General features: G+C 37.2%; 1 protein-coding gene across 1 annotated transcript in view; it reads right to left on the bottom strand.

The window, feature by feature from the left end:
• The window catches only part of LOC309875665 (dynein axonemal heavy chain 11-like), a gene marked incomplete at its 5' end in the record, with an annotated part of 43,644 nt that extends 35,034 nt beyond the window's left edge, over positions 1-8,610 (bottom strand). The window contains 2 exon segments of the mRNA XM_082755336.1: positions 730-803; positions 8,515-8,610. Coding sequence (XP_082611462.1) covers positions 730-803; positions 8,515-8,610 — 170 coding nt within the window.
• Between the last annotated feature and the right edge of the window lie 13,711 nt (positions 8,611-22,321).

Raw genomic sequence — 22,321 nt, 5'->3', positions numbered from 1 at the left:
TCTCAGACTTGTCCTTGCTTTTATTACCCCTACCACGGCATATTACTCCTGTTATCATGTAATGAAACCTACGTATTTCTGAATGAAATACATACATGAATAAGAAGAAATATACCCATTAGGTTCAAGACTTTCTTAATTCAGTACTCAAGTTTTATATTGTCTGCAGATCACAGCTACCCCTTTAGTGTCCTCCAAATTATCTGGGGTGCTTCTGTTCTTATTTTTATTTTGTTCTTAGCCTGTCCCATTGGAACTCTCTTCCGTAGGACTACTACCAACAACACATTGCAAATACTTCAAAGTGACTTCCCTTTAAAAAAAAAAAAAAAAAAAGAGCATCTTTGCCAAATCTATGAAGCTAACCCAACTACTCTGGAGTTATGTTAGGAGTAGAGCAGATAAACCTCTGCAAATTCCATTTGTCTCTAAAAATGACGACTTTCATTTGGTCATTTCTTATTCTTTCATTATTTGTTCACACACCGCCACTATTCAGAAAAGTGACAACGTGGATTTACCATGCTCCTCTGCATGGATTGGAAACTCAGCCAGAAGAATAAAGTTTTAAAGGGAAGCCCCAAACCAAAACATGTTCCAGAATATTCAGTTTGGACATGAGCAACAAATCCACTGAAACATCAAAGTGGGTGGGAAGAGTGAGGAAGGGGTGGCACCAAGACAGATAAATTGTACAAGCAGACAGCTATGGAACCTGCCTTGGCAAACCTTCTGAGCTCTACATCCATCTGTTCCCCATTAATCTGTCTCCACTGGGTTTTAGTCCAATCATCAGTGATGCTCTGAAACAGAAAGTACAGATAAAAGTGTCAACAACATTTGGTACAAACAAGCTTCTGCTATATATATCTGCTATAACAGATAGATGGATGCAGGGGGAAGGCCTAGCATGCAGGAATAGCTTCTGGACCTTATTACTTGTTTCCAACTCTATACCACCACTACCTAGAAAGCACACAAAATAATCAATTTTCTCAAAATCCAATCCAAAAGACAAGCATTTAAACTATTTAATACTTCAGTTTCTGATAGTGCCACAAAGGTACATGTATGAATACTTAATTAAACACGCCAGTATGAGGTAGCTGGGAGATGTGAGGGAAACTGCCCCATTCTCTTCTACACACACACAAAACAAACAAACAAACAAAGCTGTATATACATTTCTAACCTTGCCTATGAAAACCAACATCTTGATGTAAATAGAACTTCAAAAGGCTGATTTCCCAAACACCCTTTTTCTGGATTCAGAATCAGATACAACCATTGTTGAATTGGCTTTGCTTGTAGCCTTCTATATTTTTCTCATTTCTGAAGTGCAACTTCTGAAGTTTTACTCACTTATTTTAACTATTTCAGCAAACTATTGGTATTAAGTAAGCTTAAAGTAAAACTACAAAAGTTGTTTTACTTTGGGATTATCTTGAATTTTGTTAACCTGAGAACAGAAATATTTTTAATCTGGTTATCCTAGAATATAGCAGCTATAATTTCAAAAACAAAAGGAATATGAAATTATTCATTATTATTATTATTATTTAAATCAAATCTATAAGCACTTCTAGGATCAAATTAAGAACATAACATTCAGAATATATTTTAACCTTTCATTTTCTTTTTAATTCCTTTCAAAACAAAGAAAAAAAAACACAACAAAACAAAACAAAAAAACCACCATTAATATAACCATTCATATCCCACACTTTCTTGAGCAACTGTATTTCTTTATTTCTTTTCAACACTGAAGCACTTATTCCAAACTACAAGTAAAAGAAACAAAATTTTGCAGATTCCTTCATTAATAACAATTCTTTATTCAGACAGTGGTGTGGCACTGGAACAGGCTGCCCAGAAAAGCTGTGGATGCTCCATCTCTGGAAGCGTTCAGGGCCAGGTTGGATGGGCCTTTGGGCAACCACAGCAGGGCGGTTGGAAGCAGATGGTCTTTAAGGTCCCTGCCAACTCAAGGCATTCCATGATTCTACATATCTTTTGCAAGTTATTCAAAGGTAAATGAATAAAATACATTCTTTCTTAAAATACACTATTCTTGTCATCAGTCTAGTGGATATTCCCTTTCTTATCTTCCTAAAATATTAAGTTTCCATTATGTGCAGGCTACAGAATACAGTATGACACCCAAGATAGAAACTCACAGCACAGACACAGAGAAAGAAACATTCAGCAAATTTAAATCAGCCTTGCATAAAAAGGACAACTTCATTCTGCTGCTCACAGTTGCAGAAGTGGGTGAAAGCATGAGTAATCCTTTGGAAATTATTGGGACTACACTTCTGTAAACTGTGCAACTGAGAAAACAGATGAGGCTCGGGACTTCATGACATGCTATTAAGTGAGAGCGTAACTAAAAATAAACTTCTTGCCACTTACAATTAATTGGATTCAAGTATAAGAGAATAAAATGAACCTGATAATATTCTATTTTCAGGTGGTCTGCTATCCTTTTCATTTGGGCAGACATTAAGAAAATATCACCCAAGAGTTCATCGAAGGTCATAAAAGCCATCACCAGCCTTTTTATCTAGAGAAGATTTACATTGAATCTCTGTGGTATTAAGGATCATTGGTGCTTGAAAAACTGGAGCTGGCTTCAAACTTTCTTCTGTGTTCTCCAAAAAGAAGTCTGAAGACTGCATTAGAGTGTTATATAAGCCATCAATCACAATATCATCAATGTAACTCTTCCTAGAGCTTTAAATTTCACTGAATAAGGAAACAAACAAGCCTTCTCACAATTAAAAAAGCATTCTAATTTATGGTTGTGTTAATGTATGCCTTCATTCAGTAAGCTTCCTTGTTTCTATACTATGTTATAAAGTTGATGTATAGTTGAGTATAGTATAGTTGAGTTGACTGTTGTGTATACAATGTCATAGATGTGTATGTCTAAAAGACATGAGTAATAAAGTCTGTATTCCTGCTCCAAGACAATGTCTGCTATACCCGTTCCATTTCCAAAAGAAGTTGTTTTAACCCTCCCTGAAAGGTTTTCAGAAATGAAGAGCATGTCAGTTCTTCTAGCAATCTAGTGATTCATTATTCTTCCCATAAAGCAGTTTTCTCATTTATTACACTTGAACTTTCTGCACTTTAAATTAAGCTCATTTTGTTCAGGATGTAGGGAACAACCTATTTCCTTCCTGTATGCAGAAATCTTTAACATCTTTGAAGATTTGTCTGTTCTCAGCCTTTTCTTCTTTATCCTCAATAACTATTGAAGGATCATCTTTCTTAAAATGTAATGATTACACCTGGACACAATACTTTGTTAGTGGACTTATCATGGACGATGATAGATATGTAAGATTTCTCCTTGTCTTTCAAAATGACTGCCTGTTTGAACATCTTACATGCTTGCTTTGTTCTTAATAATTTGATATCATTGACTCAGGCTCTGCATATGAGCAATCCTGATCTGTATCTTGAAAAACTGTTTATAATCAACTTTATTCATCTTAGATTTTAATTATTCCTGCTTTAGAATAATATATACCACTACAGAAACATGTTTTAGCTACCCAATTTACCATATACCACACTGCTGATGGAAGAGCTTGGATGCAAATGACAGCCATGAGATTCTCCATGCCTTGTGCAGTCAAGTACAAATACAGAATGTTGGTGAACAAGTTTGAAGTTTCTTCAAACTGTCAAATAATTTTTTTACTTCTTAGCTATGGTTCCTGGAAACTCCTGGAAAAAACCTGCGTTTTGAACATCATAAAATGCAAACAGACTTTGAGGACTCACAATACTTCAGACTTTGAGGATTGTACAAATGAGATACTTCACAAAAATTACATTTATTCCAAAGGAACCATAGTGCCCTTGTAGTTTCCAGCTTCAAGTGATGTCATATTCTTAAAGTTTATGTACACTTGTGATGTACTACCAAAGTACTTAGTATTCAAGGCATTCGATTTACCAATAGCTTACCTAGATAGAAACTGTAATTTAAGCAGTACACAATTCTTTTCTTTTTCTCTCTCTCTCTTTTTTTTTTTTTTTTTTAAATAATAAATGAAGAATAGTTTTATGTAAATAAGTACTATTCTTGAACACAGATTCTAAACCTGAGCAGTCATGAAATGCTACACAAAGAACTGAGACAAGAGGTCTGTCTGGATCCAGACTTTTGGTTTTACATTCAAAATAATCATCTTTAACTCCTATACTATTAAAAACCATCTCTCTAAATGCACACAAGATGACTACAGGAATTTGTTTAGAGATATTAGCATAGTCACCATGATTATTTTCAGGAAGCATACAAATCATATTTTGTATAACATTGCTTATAGTTTGTTTCTCTCAGATTGTTGGAAAGATAACGTCATGATAATATCTTCTTCAAGGGTCATCATGCCCCTAATGGTGTCAAGAAAAATAAAATTAGAAATTGACATGTATAGATCTGCTATTCCTCTAAAGCACGACCACCAGAGACCACAGATACAGAGCTATATCCCTCCCTGCCAGCCCAAGGAAAATATTGAGGCAAAAGTACTTTTCATTAACCATTTCCTATTATGACTTGAAAGAAAGGAGGAATGAAAATACAGAGGCTAGGCTGACATATATATATTTGAGTTCTTCTCCAAAACAGTGGAATACTTTGTGATGTGAAGGTAACATGCTTAATTTGTGGGAAAATGTGAGCATTTAACTCTACCCTGTGAGCTTATTGACCCAGTCTGGAAACTTCAAAGGTATCTCCAGGAGAGACAAGTACTTAAATAAAACACAATTTTTGTGCAACATACAGTATTTTCTTTAAAGATAGGTGAACTCCTTCTTGTGAACATCACAAGAAACCTAATTCTCTCTGAAAAACCTGAAACTTGAATTGTGAACTAGTGAATGTATTAACTTAAATGGTTTGCAAGCTAATTTCCTGTTCCTCAGATGAAGTAGATAAAAATAACTGAAAGCAGCTTATACGTAGCTTATTAATGCACACCATGTGTTTCTGAATTGTCTACCACACAGAATCCTGTAAGTGTTGAAAAATCCCCAGGAATCGTGAAAAATAAAACCACGCTAAAGGTGTCCTTGATCTGGTAATTGCACATCAACAGTTCTCAAGATGGCTCACTCATGAGAGACAGGACGTATCAGATCAGTAAAAAGACCTGAGAAAGGCCTTACAAAACAATATTATTGCCTGTATTTGAAAAAAACAGATGCCTTATGTTATTTCTTGCTCAAAACAAAGTGACCACAACACCTCTGAGAACATTTTCTCTTCCCAAGCTCTAAAGGATATAGGAGGAGTGCAAAAAAATAGGACAGGCTGTGGACGTGAGGGGGTTCCACATGCAGAAATGGTGAAGATGAAGGGAGTCATGGCTCTTCTATTACTCTGGGGTTTAAAGCAGGACACGGGACCTACAGCACTTTGACCTTCTTTCCTTCCCTATTGTAACTGATGAGCAATGATCAGTTAGCTAAGTGATTATTATTTACAGAAACTGAGTTAATAATTGAAACATTTACTTAACATTTCAGATTATTTTTAATTTACAATGCAAGATCTATACCTGTGTACCAGTGATATAGATATTCAAGGAAAGCAACTTATTACAGTATTTTGTTCAGGAAGCTTGTTAAGAGGAATAGCCATCTATGCCAGCTAATACTACTCCTTACTTTTATGCTGCTACTGTTAACTCTTCTGTTAAACAAAGACCTTCTCAACAAGTTTTAACAAGTTCCAACTATCTCTGCATGTTATCATTAAATAGGATATTATGAGCATCAAACTTAAGCTACTCAAATACTTTGCCAACTCACTAAGTAAACAGTATGTTTTGACTCATTGTTACATTTAATTAGATTACCTTAAGAATCTGTATCTGTCGCATGTTCTAGGCAACAGAACAACAGTCCTTTTCTATAGCACAGCTGTACTTTCTTAATACTTATACTAATTAACCACATCCACAGATGAGCACTTTTGGAAAAATAACAGAGCAGGAAAAAAAAAACTGTGGCATATTAATGCATTCTCATGCTAGCTGTGAAGGAAGAGTTCCATCACCTTCTTCTAAAGGACATCAAAGCACAAACAGAAACGTGCTAGTAAAGCTTGTTCTTTTGTTAAACGTGTTAAATGTTGATCACCCCTGAGAAAGTAGTCATATTTTTTATTATTTTTTTTGCACGTCACTTGGGGTGTGGAGATAAATACAAGTACCTGAAAAAGACATTTAAATAAAAACCAGCAAATTTAAAAGGGCTTATCAAACCAATTTGTTTGAGTCTTCTACCTTTCTACTAATGTGCTTTAAAAATAAACAAAACCTCACTGCAGGAAAACCACATATATATACTCAAAATAGATGGGACTGAACAAGGCAGGATGAACTACACACACTTCTCCATAGTCAGTAAGGAAATTCAGTTTTAATTCTGTCACTGGCTGTGATACACATTTAAAATATGCACTTCAGAAGTCCACTTAAGATCTGAGAAGTCCATATGTGTACCCTAAAGGCTAAACTTCCTTTGGTCCTCCTCAGGGTCAAAATCCCCAGTCCCATCACAAACATAATCATTGCTGTGCTCTGGATTTCACGCAAGTCTAGCCACATATTAACCAAACATACAGCACATTGCCTATTCAGAAGTATAAAAAACTCATTCTTGGAAATATCTTGACACTATTCAAATATCATACATTGAACAGCATGAACCTTGAAACTTGTGACAAAAAAATTAACTTTACACTGACAGCTATTGTTTGGTGCAGCCCCAGATTAATACTGTAAAACCTAAAGGTAAATACTTTCTGAAGAGACTGAAAAAATATTTTAGCAATGACAGTAAAAACAACACAATTATTGATGCTTATTATTGTACTTTTACATCTTCTGTCAACACTCAGCCTGCATACATGAATGAATAGGAGTGGCTCAGGCTTGAAATCTAATTCTTGTTGGCTATACTTTACCTGGAAAATCAACAAGCTCACTGTGCAGAATGATTGCTCAGAAGTGCACTACAAAGGCTGCTTTTGCACCAGGTCAGTCAAGTCACTAAGGAAGGAATCACTGCCTCAAAACTGTATTAACCTCAACCTTCTTACTTACGATCTATGTAAATATGATATTTGCCACACTTTAACTAGCAGTTTAAAGTTGTTACTCAAGCATTGTCAGCAACATTTCCATTTATATACCAAGTATGCAGGGAATCCTTCCCTGAGATAAAGGCAAAACCAGACAAACTGCATACAGCCCTGAGAAGGGGTGACATGAAACCACAGCTCCCACAGCCAAGGACTAAATAAAAGAAAGAAGTACAAAAACAAAACAAAACAAAACAAAAAACAAACAAACAAACAAACAAAAAAAAAACAAAGAAGCAGTAGGTCCTTGCTACCATTCACCTCTTTCTGGAGAAGCTTTGTACCTTTGTGCAAGGATTATCAGGAATTTAGTGTGAATCATAAGGGATTTTACAAGGAGTGATGACATGTAGAGTTACGTTTTAGTGAATCCTGACTGTATGAGGACATGGGAAGGTTTGCTTTGGATATTACAGTACTGCAAGGATTTTTACCCTAAATGCATTAACAACTTTGCAAGGCTTCTGCATGAATTAAACCTGTGCCATTGATTTAGTTCAAATCTGGTTTATACCCATTCTGTAATTACCTAGATTAAGTCACATATTTGCAAGAAAAATCAACATGCATACACACGGAGGTTTTGTTTCCTACCACATCAAATAGAACAGTAAATTTCTACATTTTCTAAATAATAATTATTATTTGAATAATAACAGCGTTAAGTTTTGGGTCTGTTTCAGAATATTTGCCTGTAAAAATAACACCTTACCCGAAGTACACGCTCCTTGCACTTACCAAAAAGAACAGGTCCAAGCTCCCACAAGCCAACAAAGCCACCCATGGGGAGGCTGAGTCCATCTCCAAATTGTTTGCATCTCTGCAAACCCAGCAAGGCTTGTAGGTACACACATGTTTCAGGAGCACAGGGAAATGGCAGGGATACAGCTAGGAGGACCAGCTGACCCAAGCATTTTTTTGGAGGGAGAGTGTAAGTGTAGAAATAATAATTGGTCATCCAGTAGAGAATAATAATAATATTCAAATGAAGGTCGGTCAGCAGACAGAATTGAACAAGTGTGTTGTTAAAGTAGCTTGTTTGGGGTGATTAAATCCCGCTTGTGATAGTGCATGTTTGGATCAGCAGCAGAAAAGGGACACCATGAAACCTGCAGCTGGAGTCAGGGCTGCCTCCCTCTTCTACTGCTCACATTGTGGGGCTGGGGCACACACCTGTGTGGGGGCACACCTTGGTTCAGCAGCATCCCCACCTCAGGGGGATTTAATCAGCAGCCCCCTAGCCCCTGCTCTACAGAGCTGCAGATCTGTTTGCTTGTCTGCCAGAAATGCCAGGTGGAGCATGAACAAGTCTGAGGAAATGTTCCAGCAGCTGGGGCACTCACCTGGAAGCTGGATGGCTCTGTGCTGCTCTTCATTTCTCTGTGGCCACTGTTTAATGCAGATGCATAAAGCATCCTGTGTGCTGGACCAGAGCCCATGCTGAAGACAGCTGGGTGCTCGAGCCAGCAGGCAGCTGTGCCAAGCCAAGTAATGTGATCAGGTACTGCTTTGTTTGAATTTATATTAAAAGAAGATTAAATCCTCCAGAACAAACACCCTTTCCCAAGTTTACAGTTATTTATAGCTATGAATTGACACCATAATCTTGAAAACAACAAAAAAGCATCTCTGGAAAGAACAGTAATAAATATTCTGTTCTACCAAATATACGTACAATGGATGAATATACTTATAAGGAATTGTTTTAACTATAATTGTAAGACAACATTATATACCAAACATTTTTAAATGTTTCTGTATTTTCAAGTGGAATCAACTGATAAATTATGTATGGTTCTGGTGTATACAGTTAATCTCTTAACCCTTCAGGAAAAAAATAATAAAAAAAATTACAGAACTGACTGATGGCAAAAATATTTATTTATTTATTTTAATTTTGGTTGATGTTAGTGGGGGATTTTGTTCCACATTATCCAGATTTTTTCACTCAAATTTCCCAGTTCCATAACCTCCAAATTCAGATACTTTAAAATAAATGAGTATATGAAGGCTGAAATGCCCATGTGCAGGGTGCAATTTGACAACGCTATTGTAATCTCAAGGATTGTATGCTCTCTTTGTAAAAACTTCACAGCTTTCTGTAAAATCTTCATCTGCAGAAGTTCACTTAGAACTTTCCCCACAATTCCATCAAAGTCCATTTTTTCCATCTTTTGAAATCCCAACACATTGATGAAAGTTTGCTAGATCAAATGAACAAAAATTAATAAACAGTATGTTTCCACAAAAGAAAAAAATAACAATCCTGCTGTTTGAAATGTTTTAGCCTCATTTGACTTTCACTCTTCTTGTCTGGCAGAATGAGAAGTTAAAACCTATCATTTAAATACTTAATATTAAAAAAAAAAAAAAGTGATAGAGTAACAGGTAATTCCAGCAATGGTTTATCCTGGCTGAGTTACTTATAAGATTAAAACACAAGTGGAAATGAATTGTCCTATAGTACATACAAATTTAATTCTATTTTAATTTTATCAGATTAAGTTTTAAAAAGTCTGAGCTAAAGTGAGTAAACACTAATAAACATACTTTCAAGTATAAACATGATTTATTAACATAGCCTTTCACTTAATGCTGCTCTGAAAATTAAACATAAATCTTTCTAAGATGAGTAAAAGTAAACCCACTCTAACCTCCTTTGTAACATGTGCCAAATTAATTTCTACGGTCTCCGATTTCACTTGAATGAAGTAATTGTTTTGTGCCCCAAAGGGATGGAAATAACTGGTTCCTAGTGTGCTTAGAAATGTGCAACAACTATTCAGCAGTGAAACAGTCACAGGTTCATCAAGCAGGCGCAGGTCTGCATGTCACAGGTGGTCCGTAGACATCTAGACTCAGTTGTGACCTACAACCTGGCTGCCTCCTCATCATGAGGGGACCTGCTCCTTCAAGGCAGGGCTCTCTGTTCCACTCAGCCTTCCTCAGGCACCTCAAGCCTTGATTCAGGTTGACCATAGTAAACTCAGTGTGGCTACCACCTGTATGTCAGGAAACACAACTGCCAGTACCAGTTGGTTTATGTGTAGTGGTGTATGTAGTACGTGATGCCTCTGACAGCTGCTCTTGAAAAATTGCTGGTGTGGTTTTGTTCCTAAGCATGTTCAACAACCATCCAGCCTGAGCCCACAACCTGTATGTCTGCCAATAGACAGTCAAAAGCCCATGTATTTACCCCAAAACCCTTTCAGGGATTGCTCTGGTAGACATTGTCAGACACTGTAGGACTACATTTCTTACCCTCTGATAATATTTTAGAGTGGTAGGATGGAGAGGCACACTAGCTAAATAATTGCAGAGCTAAAAGGCAGCTTTTTCAAGCTCAGATCCCTAAAGTGAATCTCCCACTCCTCACAAGGTCATCCTAATCAGCAGGCAGCCCAGATTCCTGCTACAATTGCTTCCAGGCTCAGAAAAGCACAAAAAATTCCTGGCAGCAGTATCAAGAACCTATGACTGCTCCTGCTCTACACAACCACCCTAACCACAAGAGTAGAAAACAACATTCTACCTTCCCTGTCTGGCCACAGATTTTTCATCTTTTTTTTTGCTTGCTGGCACAGACTTAAAAGCAGAGGTGTAGAGTATTTTGTCTCATCCAATCTGTAACCTAAAACACCACTTTTTTTTTTTAAAGCTATTATTTTTATTTTTATTTTTTTTAAGTGGATGACTTCATCTCAGTTCTTGAAAACAAGACAAAACAAAACACAAACAGATAAAGATGCTGCATTCAGGAGAAAATCCTAGCTATGGACACATATGAAGTCTTAGCCTAGTATATGAAGAGTAGCACTTCACTCAAGCAACTTTAAAAATCTCAGGAAGGGCCAGATTCAGGAAACACCTATTTATTTATTTATTTGTTTGTTTGTTTGTTTGTTTATCATTTCTTCATATTGTTAATACCAGCCTGCTCCTTGCACAGCATACAATATTTGCATTCTACTCAACACTCCCTCTGCATTTTAATTCTTCATTCTGGAAATTACAAACCCAAATCATGCTGTCCGTATAACGGAGAATAATCCATGTTTCTCTAGTTCTCAAATAATATTTTTATATTTATTATTAACAAGATAGGTCAATACCTCGATCTTCAGTAAGCAGTTGAGAAACATATCAGATCTTGTAAAATACATCTCAGGTCTGAAATCCCATGGTTTAAATTCCATGACACAGGTGAAGTAACTTTTTGATCTGTTTCTATGATTGAATAATCATATGATTAAAGCTTTTTAAGGTATTTTTTGTTGTTTTCACATGTTCCAATGTTTCTTCAGTTTCACCTTTGGAAACATTTTCTGGTGAAAGATACAACTTAGACTGGAATATAAATAAACAGGCAGCAGAAAAAAAAAAGTAACTTTTAAAATAAAAGTATTTTAAAAAATACACTTCATGACATCACATAAAGTTATTTTCCACTTCATATATGAATATATGAAAACAAAAATAATTAGCTTTCTAATTTTTGATCTCAAACTCTTCTAGTTTTTCAATTATCTCATAAAACAACTCTCACATTTGAGACGCTCACAATGTTCAACTACTTACATATTCCACCAACTAGACTGATCCTGAAGTATCATATTCTGTACAGTGAACATTCAGGAAATAACAAAGCTAAAGGACTTTTTCCCACCCTCAAAAGGTGACTAGAAATGTGTTTGCCTGTTTGCCATAACACCTTCATAATCTTTGGGTATTAATCCTCAGGTAGCACATGTAGTCCCAGCATATGCACAAATACCTACACAAATCCTTCTAGCTTTTTTATTTAGTAAATTAACAGAAGAGGGCTTCTCCCAGATGCAGAATCAAACTTAAGATACATGTTTACCTAATGTATAATTCTGGATAGTATCATGAAGAACCTGAGAGGGAAAACCAGGATCCGTGGATAGCCCTGTTTGCATGCAGTAAGATTTTTTTTATTGGGGCTAGTGGAAAGTTTTTGTTTGTTTTTGTGTGTGTGTGATTTTTATTTTTTTTGCTTACCTCATTAGTTTATCTAAAACTCGTACAACTGACATTTATTAAAGAATTTACATCACATATTTGATGTGAGTGTGTAAGCTAATGCATTGAAAGTAAAGTCTGCAGGGGAAGAATGTAGGGAAATAAAACCTTTTTCTGATCATAGCTCTCATTTTACTTCCCCCCCCCCCCTCTTCTACTTCACGTCGACACGCCTAGTAGTTACTTCTTGTCCCTTTTTCTCCAAGACTTACAATTTAAGGATTATATAAGGTTCCATCCAAACCTTTTGGCACCACTTCAAAACCTGCTATTTTGGGCTGAGATCAAAATGAGCAGATTTGACCTTCATCAGTGCAGGCCTTCTAATGAACAATAATAATTTGTCAGGCATTCAGACTAATTTCAGTGACAGCATTATAAATTAGTCCATTGAAGTCCAGCTAAAACATGTGAGGAAGGAGATGGTGCAAAGTCAAAGGAGTGGCAAGTGAGGCCTTGCCACACATAACGGATGTTTGACCAAGTGAAAATAAACAGGAGGTCTGATAGCATAGTGAAGCGGGAGACTGATTTCTTCACATTTCTTAGAAGTTTCCCTTCTAAGCAAATCTAATCTAATGCACTTTGCATTCAGTTCCTATCCTGTTGGAGAGGATTCATCCAGTGTAGATGTTCACAGAACATTTATTTCTTCTGAAAAAGAGGTAAGTACCCTCTATTCACTCAACACTCACCACTCCAATACTGCTGTACGTGTAAGCCCGTAAGAGAGAAGATGGAGATTTACTCCTCCAGGTGCTCTCAGAGGGCCCCTGCTCAGTGGCAGACCTGCTAAGCCTCCCCCAGTTCTGTAAGCATGAACTGGGAGATGTTTCTTGCAGGAGAAAATCAGTCTCTTATCTCATCCCTGGCTCACAGGTTACTGTGGAAGCTGAGGAGACTGGCTGCCTGCTAGTCCCTGGGGAGGATTTTGGTGACCATCTAGAAAGTAAAACAGGCTGGCTTTGAAGGGGGTTATCCTTTTTCTTGATCAACAGAATTGCCTCCAGAACACTGAATGCTACAGAATGGCCTTGCTTGCCAACATGTGGAAGTTCTCATACTTCCACCCCACTAGTGGATTTTAGTAACAGCATGAGAAAAGTTCATTGATGACAGGACGGAAAATGCACTAAGGTGGCTCATTCACAGCTTGCAGGCAAATGCCATATTGTCTCATTTGTGTAGCTCTTGTCAACTTTTTGCAGCCCATGAAAGCAAATACCTACCATGAAACCTGGAAAGAAAAGAGAGGTAAGAAGCAAGAACCAACCTGAAAAGGATACATGGCTTGCAAAGAAGTTTTCTCTCACTAGACAAGAAATATGTTTCATTCTTAAATACATAGTATGTGAATGGTACAGCTGCTGACTAATTATTCAACTTACAATTTAATGATCTAATACTGTCTGAGCATATCAAAAATATAATTACACTGTTTATTAGAAAGCTAACAAACAAATTACAACTCGGTTTTTGGTATGATGCATAACATTTACTTATTAGATATTTATGAGGTTTACTACCCTTACTGAAACTACCTGGCCAATGAGCAGATTGCAAAATTTCTGCAGCAGAACTCCTGTTCATGCAGGCATGTTGTAGAACTTGGAGTGACTCCATATCAGGCAGATGGTGTGAAATAAAGGTGGGATTAAATTATGGATCTTTGGGAATTACATCTCCTGAAAAAGCCAAATGTATTTTTTTTCAGTTGTCTCTGATATAGTGCAATATCTAAAAGTGCTGTAAAATATAAAAGAGAAAAAAAATTCTACAGCTTAAGAGATGACCATTTCCAAACAAGCTTCAAAGTTATCCTTTATTTATCCAATGTAGGTTTTATAGTCACATCTTAAGCCAAAGACTGCTTATGAAGCTGCACAGAGGCTCAACAAGTGGACAGGCCAAGCCTGTTCACAAGAGGTCAACTGATGATCAGTTATGCTCCTGGCTAATCTCGCACCAAGAGGTAGGTGCACTTGGGTATTGTGAAAAGGGGTGTGTGCCCTATCACACTTTCCAGTATTATGTTTAATGGCCTGGCATTTTTTGTCAAAGGGGAAGGATTCCATGATGGGAGTTTAACAGACACCATCAGCTTTTCTCTTTTCATAGGCTGCAGAAGCATGTGAAGCCTGCCCTTCACCAAAAGGCACAGCAGGCTTGCTCTGGGCTGCTGCTGTTGTGTGAGGTCCTGGGAAGGATCCAGACATGCAGTTATGTTTGCCCTCTGCTCAATGTAGATGAAATCTATGCTTTTACTGCTCAAAACTTTAAAAGAGTGAAAGTGTTAGAGAAATACCAGCCTGCACAGGTGTCCAGGAATTGTTGAATACTGTCTTTACATTGCCAGGTAGGTACTCCACGCATCTCCAGCCTCACAATTTCAGAAGACACCTGCAAATTTTTGCATTCTGCCATTGTAGATTATTTGCTAAGTAAAGACACCTTATGAACTATTAAAATTTCAATGTTTTTCTCTAGTCATACATCAAGAGAAAAATGGCTTAAATATATTTCAATTCACTAATACAAATTTTTATTAACCATCAAAATATCAAAATTTTATTACAGGATATTTTTCATTTTTATTTTTATTTTTTTAAAGACTTCAAATCTGCCAATAATTTAAGGTTTTATTTCAAAATTCTAGGAGATTTTCCTTCGTAAGTAAAATAAGCAAGATGATACTCATGAACATTGTTTACAAAGCTAGTACCTCCTAAACTGAATAACATTTAGAAGAAGCTGGCATTTTATTACATTCCATTAAAGCTTATTTTTATACACAGTAGTATATTAGCCAAATATTTCTTTTTTGCTAACTACATTGTTTAATGTTATTTAACAGCAGACTTTATCTATCATCAAATTTACTTCAGCTAAAGAATCAAAAGAGATGATGAAATAATGCAAATACTAATTGATTTTGGTACTGTTATCTCTCCTCTATTTTATGATATGAAAAGTATCCACATAAACTTAAAAAAAAAAAAAAAAAAAAGACACACACAAAACATAAATAATGAGCCAATTCAGAACACAAAGGAGCTTGATTTATCATATATACCCTTGAAACCCTGATATATCTCAACATCACTACTTATACTTATTTTTAAGACAAATCATAGATTATTCTGTAACACGCATATAAACAGTTAAAATATAGAATCATAGAATCATAGAGTCATAGAATATCCTGAGTTGGAAGGGACCCTTAAGGATCATCAAGTCCAATTCTTGACACCGCACAGGTCTACCCAAAAGTTCAGACCATGTGACTAAGTGCACAGTCCAATCTCTTCTTAAATTCAGACAGGCTCGGTGCAGTGACCACTTCCCTGGGGAGCCTGTTCCAGTGTGCAACCACCCTCTCTGTGAAGAACCCCCTCCTGATGTCAAGCCTAAATTTCCCCTGCCTCAGCTTAACCCCGTTCCCACGGGTCCTGTCACTTGTGTTAATGGAGAAAAGGTCTCCTGCCTCTCGACACCCCCTTACGAGGAAGTTGTAGACTGTGATGAGGTCTCCCCTCAGCCTCCTCTTCTCCAGGCTGAAGAAGGCCCAGTGACCTCAGCCGTTCTTCGTACGTCTTCCCTTCCAGGCCTTTCACCATCTTCGTAGCCCTCCTCTGGACACTTTCCAACAGTTTCATGTCCTTTTTATACTGTGGTGCCCAGAACTGCACACAGTACTCGAGGTGAGGCCGCACCAGCGCAGAGTAGAGCGGGACAATCACCTCCCTTGACCTACTAGCGATGCCGTGCTTGATGCACCCCAGGACACGGTTGGCCCTCCTGGCTGCCAGGGCACACTGCTGGCTCATATTCAACTTGCTGTCTACCACGACCCCCAGATCCCTCTCTTCTAGGCTGCTCTCCAGCGTCTCATCGCCCAGTCTGTACGTGCAGCCAGGGTTTCCCCATCCCAGGTGCAGGACCCGGCACTTGCTCTTATTGAACTTCATGCGGTTGGTGATCGCCCAGCTCTCCAACCTATCCAGATCCCTCTGCAAGGCCTTTCCACCCTCATTCGAGTCCACAACTCCTCCAAGTTTGGTGTCATCAGCAAACTTGCTCAAAATACCTTCTATTCCTACATCCAGATCGTTTATAAAAATATTGAAAAGTACCGGCCCTAAAATGGAGCCTTGAGGGACCCCACTGGTGACCGCCCTCCAGCCTGACGCAGCCCCATTTACCATAACCCTTTGGGCCCTGCCCGTTAGCCAATTGCTCACCCATCGTATGATGTTTTTATTTAGCTGTATGGTGGACATTTTGTCCAGTAGGATCCTATGGGAAACCGTGTCAAAAGCCTTGCTGAAGTCCAAAAAAATCACATCAGCTGGTTTCCCTTGGTCTACCATACGGGTGATCTTATCATAAAAGGAAATCAGGTTAGTTAGGCAGGACCTACCCTTCACAAACCCATGCTGGCTGGGACCAATGACTGCTTTGTCCCCCAGGTGCGCCTCAATAAGTTTGAGAACCAACTTCCCCATGATTTTACCAGGCACTGACATGAGACTGACAGGCCTGTAATTGCTAGGGTCTTCTTTCTGACCCTTCTTGAAAATCGGCACAACATTTGCCAGCTTCCAGTCTACCAGGACCTCTCCAAATTCCCAGGATCGTTGAAAAATAATGGAGAGAGGTTCCGCGATGACGTCTGCCAGCTCTTTCAGCACCCGGGGATGAATCCCATCCGGACCCATGGACTTGTAGGGATCCAGGTGGAGTAGCAAATCCCGCACACGTTCAGGGTCGGTTGGGAGTTTGTCATCCCCACCGTCCCGGTCCTCCAGCTCAGGGCACCCTGGGTCCCGAAGCCCATCATCGGCATTGAAGACAGAGGCAAAGAAGGCGTTAAGCGTCTCTGCTTTGCCTACGTCATTGTCTGTGAGGAGACCTTCCCTATCAAGGAGCGGCCCTATGTATTCTTTAGTTCTCCTTTTTCCGTTCACATATCTAAAAAAAACCTTTTTATTTTCTCTCACAGACACAGCCAGCTTCAACTCTAGGTGTGCTTTGGCCACTCGAACTTTCTCCCTGCAAACACGAACAGCATCCCTGTATTCTTTCCATGACACCTGGCCCTCCTTCCAGTAGCGAAACACTCTCTGTTTCCGCCTAATCTCCATTAGAATGTTCCTGGTCAGCCACGCCGGCCTCCTGCCCTGCCTGCCTGACTTGCGATATTTAGGAATTGCCTGATCTTGTGCTTCTAGGTGGCATTGCTTAAAGAATGACCAGCACTGGTGGACATCGAGGCCTTCAAGAGCAGTTTCCCAGGGGACCTTGCTGACTAGTTCCCTGAGCAGCCTGAAGTCCGCTTTCCCCATATCTAGGGATGAGGTTTTGGTGGCACTTTTCCTTCACTTTTATACATATAATTCATCCTACCCTTATCATGTTCTATGTCCCTGAAAATGTTCCGAAAAGCAGAATAATAGCTGTTTTCTTTGGCTTTTATGATTTTAATCTGTTTTTGAATAACTGGACTCTGAAGCTAGAATTTAACAAAAGAAGAAAAAAAAAAACAAACAACACTTAAAGATCAGGGTCACCTGTCAAAAGAGTAGAAAGACAAGAAGGGAGAATTTGGGACAACTTACAATCACCCTCAGAGAATTAATGAATAATTTTTTTGATTTTTTTGAAATTTTTTTTGAGTTTTGAGTCTACCAGTAGATAAAGGCTGATCCATGCCAAATGAAACCCCCTGGAAAGGCCCCAGACACTTTCAGTGAACTGGGTTCTTCACAATGTTCACTTACCTGAATTTGCAACTGTACTGATTAAGAGCACAGAAGATGTAGAGGTTAAAAACAGCTCCCAGCAACATTTCATATTTGGAAAGTAAATACCCTTGCATATGTTTCTAAATTAAAAAGATATATTTCAATCATAAATAATAATAATCACGACTTTTTAACAAGAGCATCAGTTTCACAGCTGTTGTTGGCACCAATTTCCCCCCCAAAAATTTTATTCTAAACCTTATTTTCTCCAGAGCTTTCTGGAGAGAAAAAATAAATCAGAAGAGCAAATTTCTGAATCTTTAGACTAGAATTTCCTCACTGAAATTTCCTATGGAAAATTAATGGACAATTATTTAGCTATATTTTAATGCATGTATACCCTGAAAAAAAAAACAAATGAACAAAAACAAACAAACAAAAAACCCCACAACAAATCCCAACTGAAAACAACTTCATATATAGGGTTACAAAATACACAGAATTCCTGAAATATTTTCTATTATTTTTTCACATAGATTTGGAACAGTTTGTCCTATGAAAGCCAAATTTTGTTTTTCTAGATTAGTGAAAAAAGTGTCTGTACTTTCCATTTTTTGTAGAGCTATTGCGACCATGAAGAAGGAGAATTCATAAGGTACATCAGAAACAAGAAGGAAAGGGGATGTTACAGAAAATAAAGATGGAAAACAACAACAACAACAAAAAAGTAAAGTAGAAAAAAAAATGAAATAAATATTATAGCTGCAAAGTAAATAGAAAATCAGATAATAACCTGATACCAGTCCTGTCTCATTATTCCTTCATCCTGTCCTCAACATCTGCACCTTATTTAAAGTTAGACAATGATCTAGGCAGATGAGGGGAACTGTAGCAAGTAGGAAAAATGCCGGAAGAGTACAGGAAATACAGCAGAGAGGCAGGAATTCATAAACATAAAGGCATCACGGTGTTTCTTCTCTCCTGTGTGAACATTTTAAAAATATTTCAACACATCGCTCACTACCAAAACAAGGCAAATTTAAGAATTTGCTATATTTAATTAGAAAGGACTGATCTTTACTGTTGTTACTAATGTTTCTTTCCTTTAACTTTGAAAGCAACTTGCAATACAAACTTGCAAAATATTAGAAAAGATGGATGGAAACAACAAGGTGTCCAGAAGTCCTTATGGCTACATAGTCCTTCAACACTAATTTTACTGTCCATTTTAACTCCATTTTCTTTGGTAACTTACGCAAAGCCTGATAAATTTGGAAAACAACTAAAAGCTATTGTTAAAAATAAAATGCTAAAAAGTCATTGTGGTATCTCACTTTTCAGAAAGTAGGGGAAAAGGCAAACAAAAATAAGTTAGCCTTGATGTTTAAAATGACATCTGAAATAATTTACCTGGTTATTTATATACAAAAGATTGCATTTTCTTGCTTTCCAAAACTTCATCTCAATTTGGGGGCCAAAGGCCATGCAGAAGAGGTTCAGCATGATTCTCATTCACAGTGCTGTGGATCTGATGCAATCAGCTAATAGCCACTGTTTCAATGGCACATAGTACTTAGAATTAACATTTTGCCTGTATAACAGGGAAAAGAACCCCAAATTTCAAAGCAAGCACAGTACTGTGATAGTAGAGCGATAACCCTGCATCCCCTTTACATTCAAGAATGGACAACATTAAAGTTTGGAGTCTAGTTACAATTGAAATCATAACAAAAAATTTGAAGACAGATCTAAAAGTACTGTTCATGAATACAAGGATCACAGCCTCAGGTGTATTTACAAATCAAAACCATGGCCAAACATCCTCAAATTATTGGCAGCAGATTCTTTGAACAGTTCTTTGCACTTATTCCAGATGCAAATAATCTGAATTTTTCTGTTTACTTTTCTAATAAATAAGTTACATGCTAATTTGGTGCCCGAATGGGCTCTGAGTTAATATAAATATTGAATAGATTTTATATATTTTTATTAAACTTTGCCAATGTTTACAAAAAGAGGAACTAAATATATGTGTCAAGGCACTTTAATAAATATTAATTGAACAGAGTTTACTTTCTCCCCTTTCTACTCTATTTTTCCCTTCAGCCCTTTTATTTAAGCTAATTCGTTTATTCTGCCTTAGTTTTAAGTCCATAGTTACACAATTCTGCCTGGCACACCTAGTTCCTTGCCATGGCATACAATAAGCAGCTGACCCTGATGGGAGCCTTGAGAAGTTATTATTGATAGGATCATAAATCTTTGTTCATTGAGCAACTGATTACCAATCATCTCTGTACACAGACAGTCACAAACTTTTATCAATACTTTGTTCCTTTGTTTTACTTAAACTATGAATATTCTGGGACATGGTTCAGATTATTGTTATTCCTATAAATAATTGATGCACATCATAGTCATTATTACCATGCTGCTTTTTGATGCCAACCTTTGAGATAGCACTCATCTCACTGAAAACAATAAGATGCCAGTTCACATTAAATGCTCAAGGCAACAGAGGAAAAGTGCAATCTGTCAAAAACATATTGAAAAGGTAATTCAGCAAAATAACCTTATTCTGTACTCTGGGGGCATAACTTCCCATAATTCAAAGTTCTGGTGACACTATGACAGCTTAAGTCTTGAAATTCATGTTTTCGTATGACATAGAAATTACAGCATTTAAAATTTATTAATTACACAGAAAAAAATCTAAAAAATTCTAAAAAAATTAATGGTTAGAAAAAACTGAGTGGTAAAAATATTACATTTGGAACACTATTTAATTATTTTCCTGTTAATGTAATTTATTACCAGCTTATACCTGAGACTGGAAACTACCAGAAGGAACTTTTTTTTTTCTTCTTTTTTTTTTTTTCTTTTTAACTGTGTTGCATAAGTCACACGGAAGTCTCCTTACTTATTTTCAGCATATACTTGATGCAAATCAGTCTCGGTTGCATCTGTAATGTAGGCAGATGAGTTCTTCCTGACATCAGCTCTTTCATAATTTGTGTTTTGTTTTTCATGATTTCCACAGGCTGCTCCATATTTTGGGAAATACAACCTGACCAGGATATGTTTTTTTCTTATTGCTTAGGATAGGCACTAACACCTGCAGACAAAGCAGGAAAAGCAACATTACAAGTCGGTAATAGCATTAACTTGGTTATTGGTAATGTACTACAAATCGTTTCTTTATGTGTGAGAAGAGCAAGTTAAGCCAAGCCACACTTCTCAAACTCATGACTATTTAAATCATAATAAACTTAATGTTTTCTTTATTCTTTCAACATAAATACACACTTCAATCTCAGTCAAATAGTGTTGTAGATGGAAATACTGTTTTGGAACAGCACTGCTTATCAGTCTGCTGAAAATGATATGAAGCTGCTTCAGTAACCCAGAAGACATTAACTCCATTTTTCTCATCTCTCTCTTACTTCCCTCCCTCCTCCCTAAAAAGCAAACAGAGCGGTGGGAGACAGGAACCTGCAAAGTCCTGTATCCACTAACCCAGTATTTCTAACAGGAGAAGCAAGTCCTGAGAGTAGCCCAAACCTGGCTTTCCATGGTTTAACAGCCACTAATATATACTAGCTGAATCTAGCATATTTGCAGGCTAGGGGCTCATATTTAAAATGATCTCTGATAAATAGATACATGTGTTAAGTCCTTTATAAACATACATTTTTACATGGTGCAAATGCATAGCACTAATTATGAAATTTGTTGCAGTTCAAGTTCATTTATTTTAAATCCTTTACCTTCGTTCCCTACAAAAAACAGTCCCCAAACTTCTCTCCACATTGTTTCTTAAAACAGAGCTCTGCTCACAACATCATGTAGAAACTTGATATTACTATTTTTCATGTTTAAAATTAAAATTAAAATTAAATATTTTTAAATCAAAATATTTCACTGACCCAGGTCCAAATCACAGACAGATTAATTATAACTTTGCACCAGCATCCCAGTGGGTTTCTTGGAGGAATGTCTTCATCAGTGTATGGGTTCTAGTCACAATAGTTCTTCATAAGGCTCAAAGTATTTCATTGCCAAAATCAATAATGACAAGTAACTTTTGAATTACAGAATTTAAGGATGTGATTCCCTTCCCATGAACTCAGCCTCAGGGTTTAGTAGACCTACAGGTATTCTGCTACATCCGTACTGTGTTCCATTTACTCCTCTGTGTATGAATAATTTAGAAACAAGAATATGAAAAATAAACAGGAAGAGAAGCAGTAAGGAGCAATAAGCAAGTTTGCTTGTGCACAAGCAGTTACAAACTCAGGGTTCACTTTTAATGTTTAGTTTTGTTTGCTTTGATAACAAAGACATGAATTGCTCCAGAGCAGCC

The sequence above is a fragment of the Aythya marila genome (assembly GCF_965140915.1).
Source record: "Aythya marila genome assembly, chromosome: 2".
In the NCBI taxonomy this organism is placed as follows: Eukaryota; Metazoa; Chordata; class Aves; order Anseriformes; family Anatidae; genus Aythya; species Aythya marila.
Note: the sequence above shows the minus strand (reverse complement) of the source record. Positions and strands in the feature narration are given on the sequence as shown.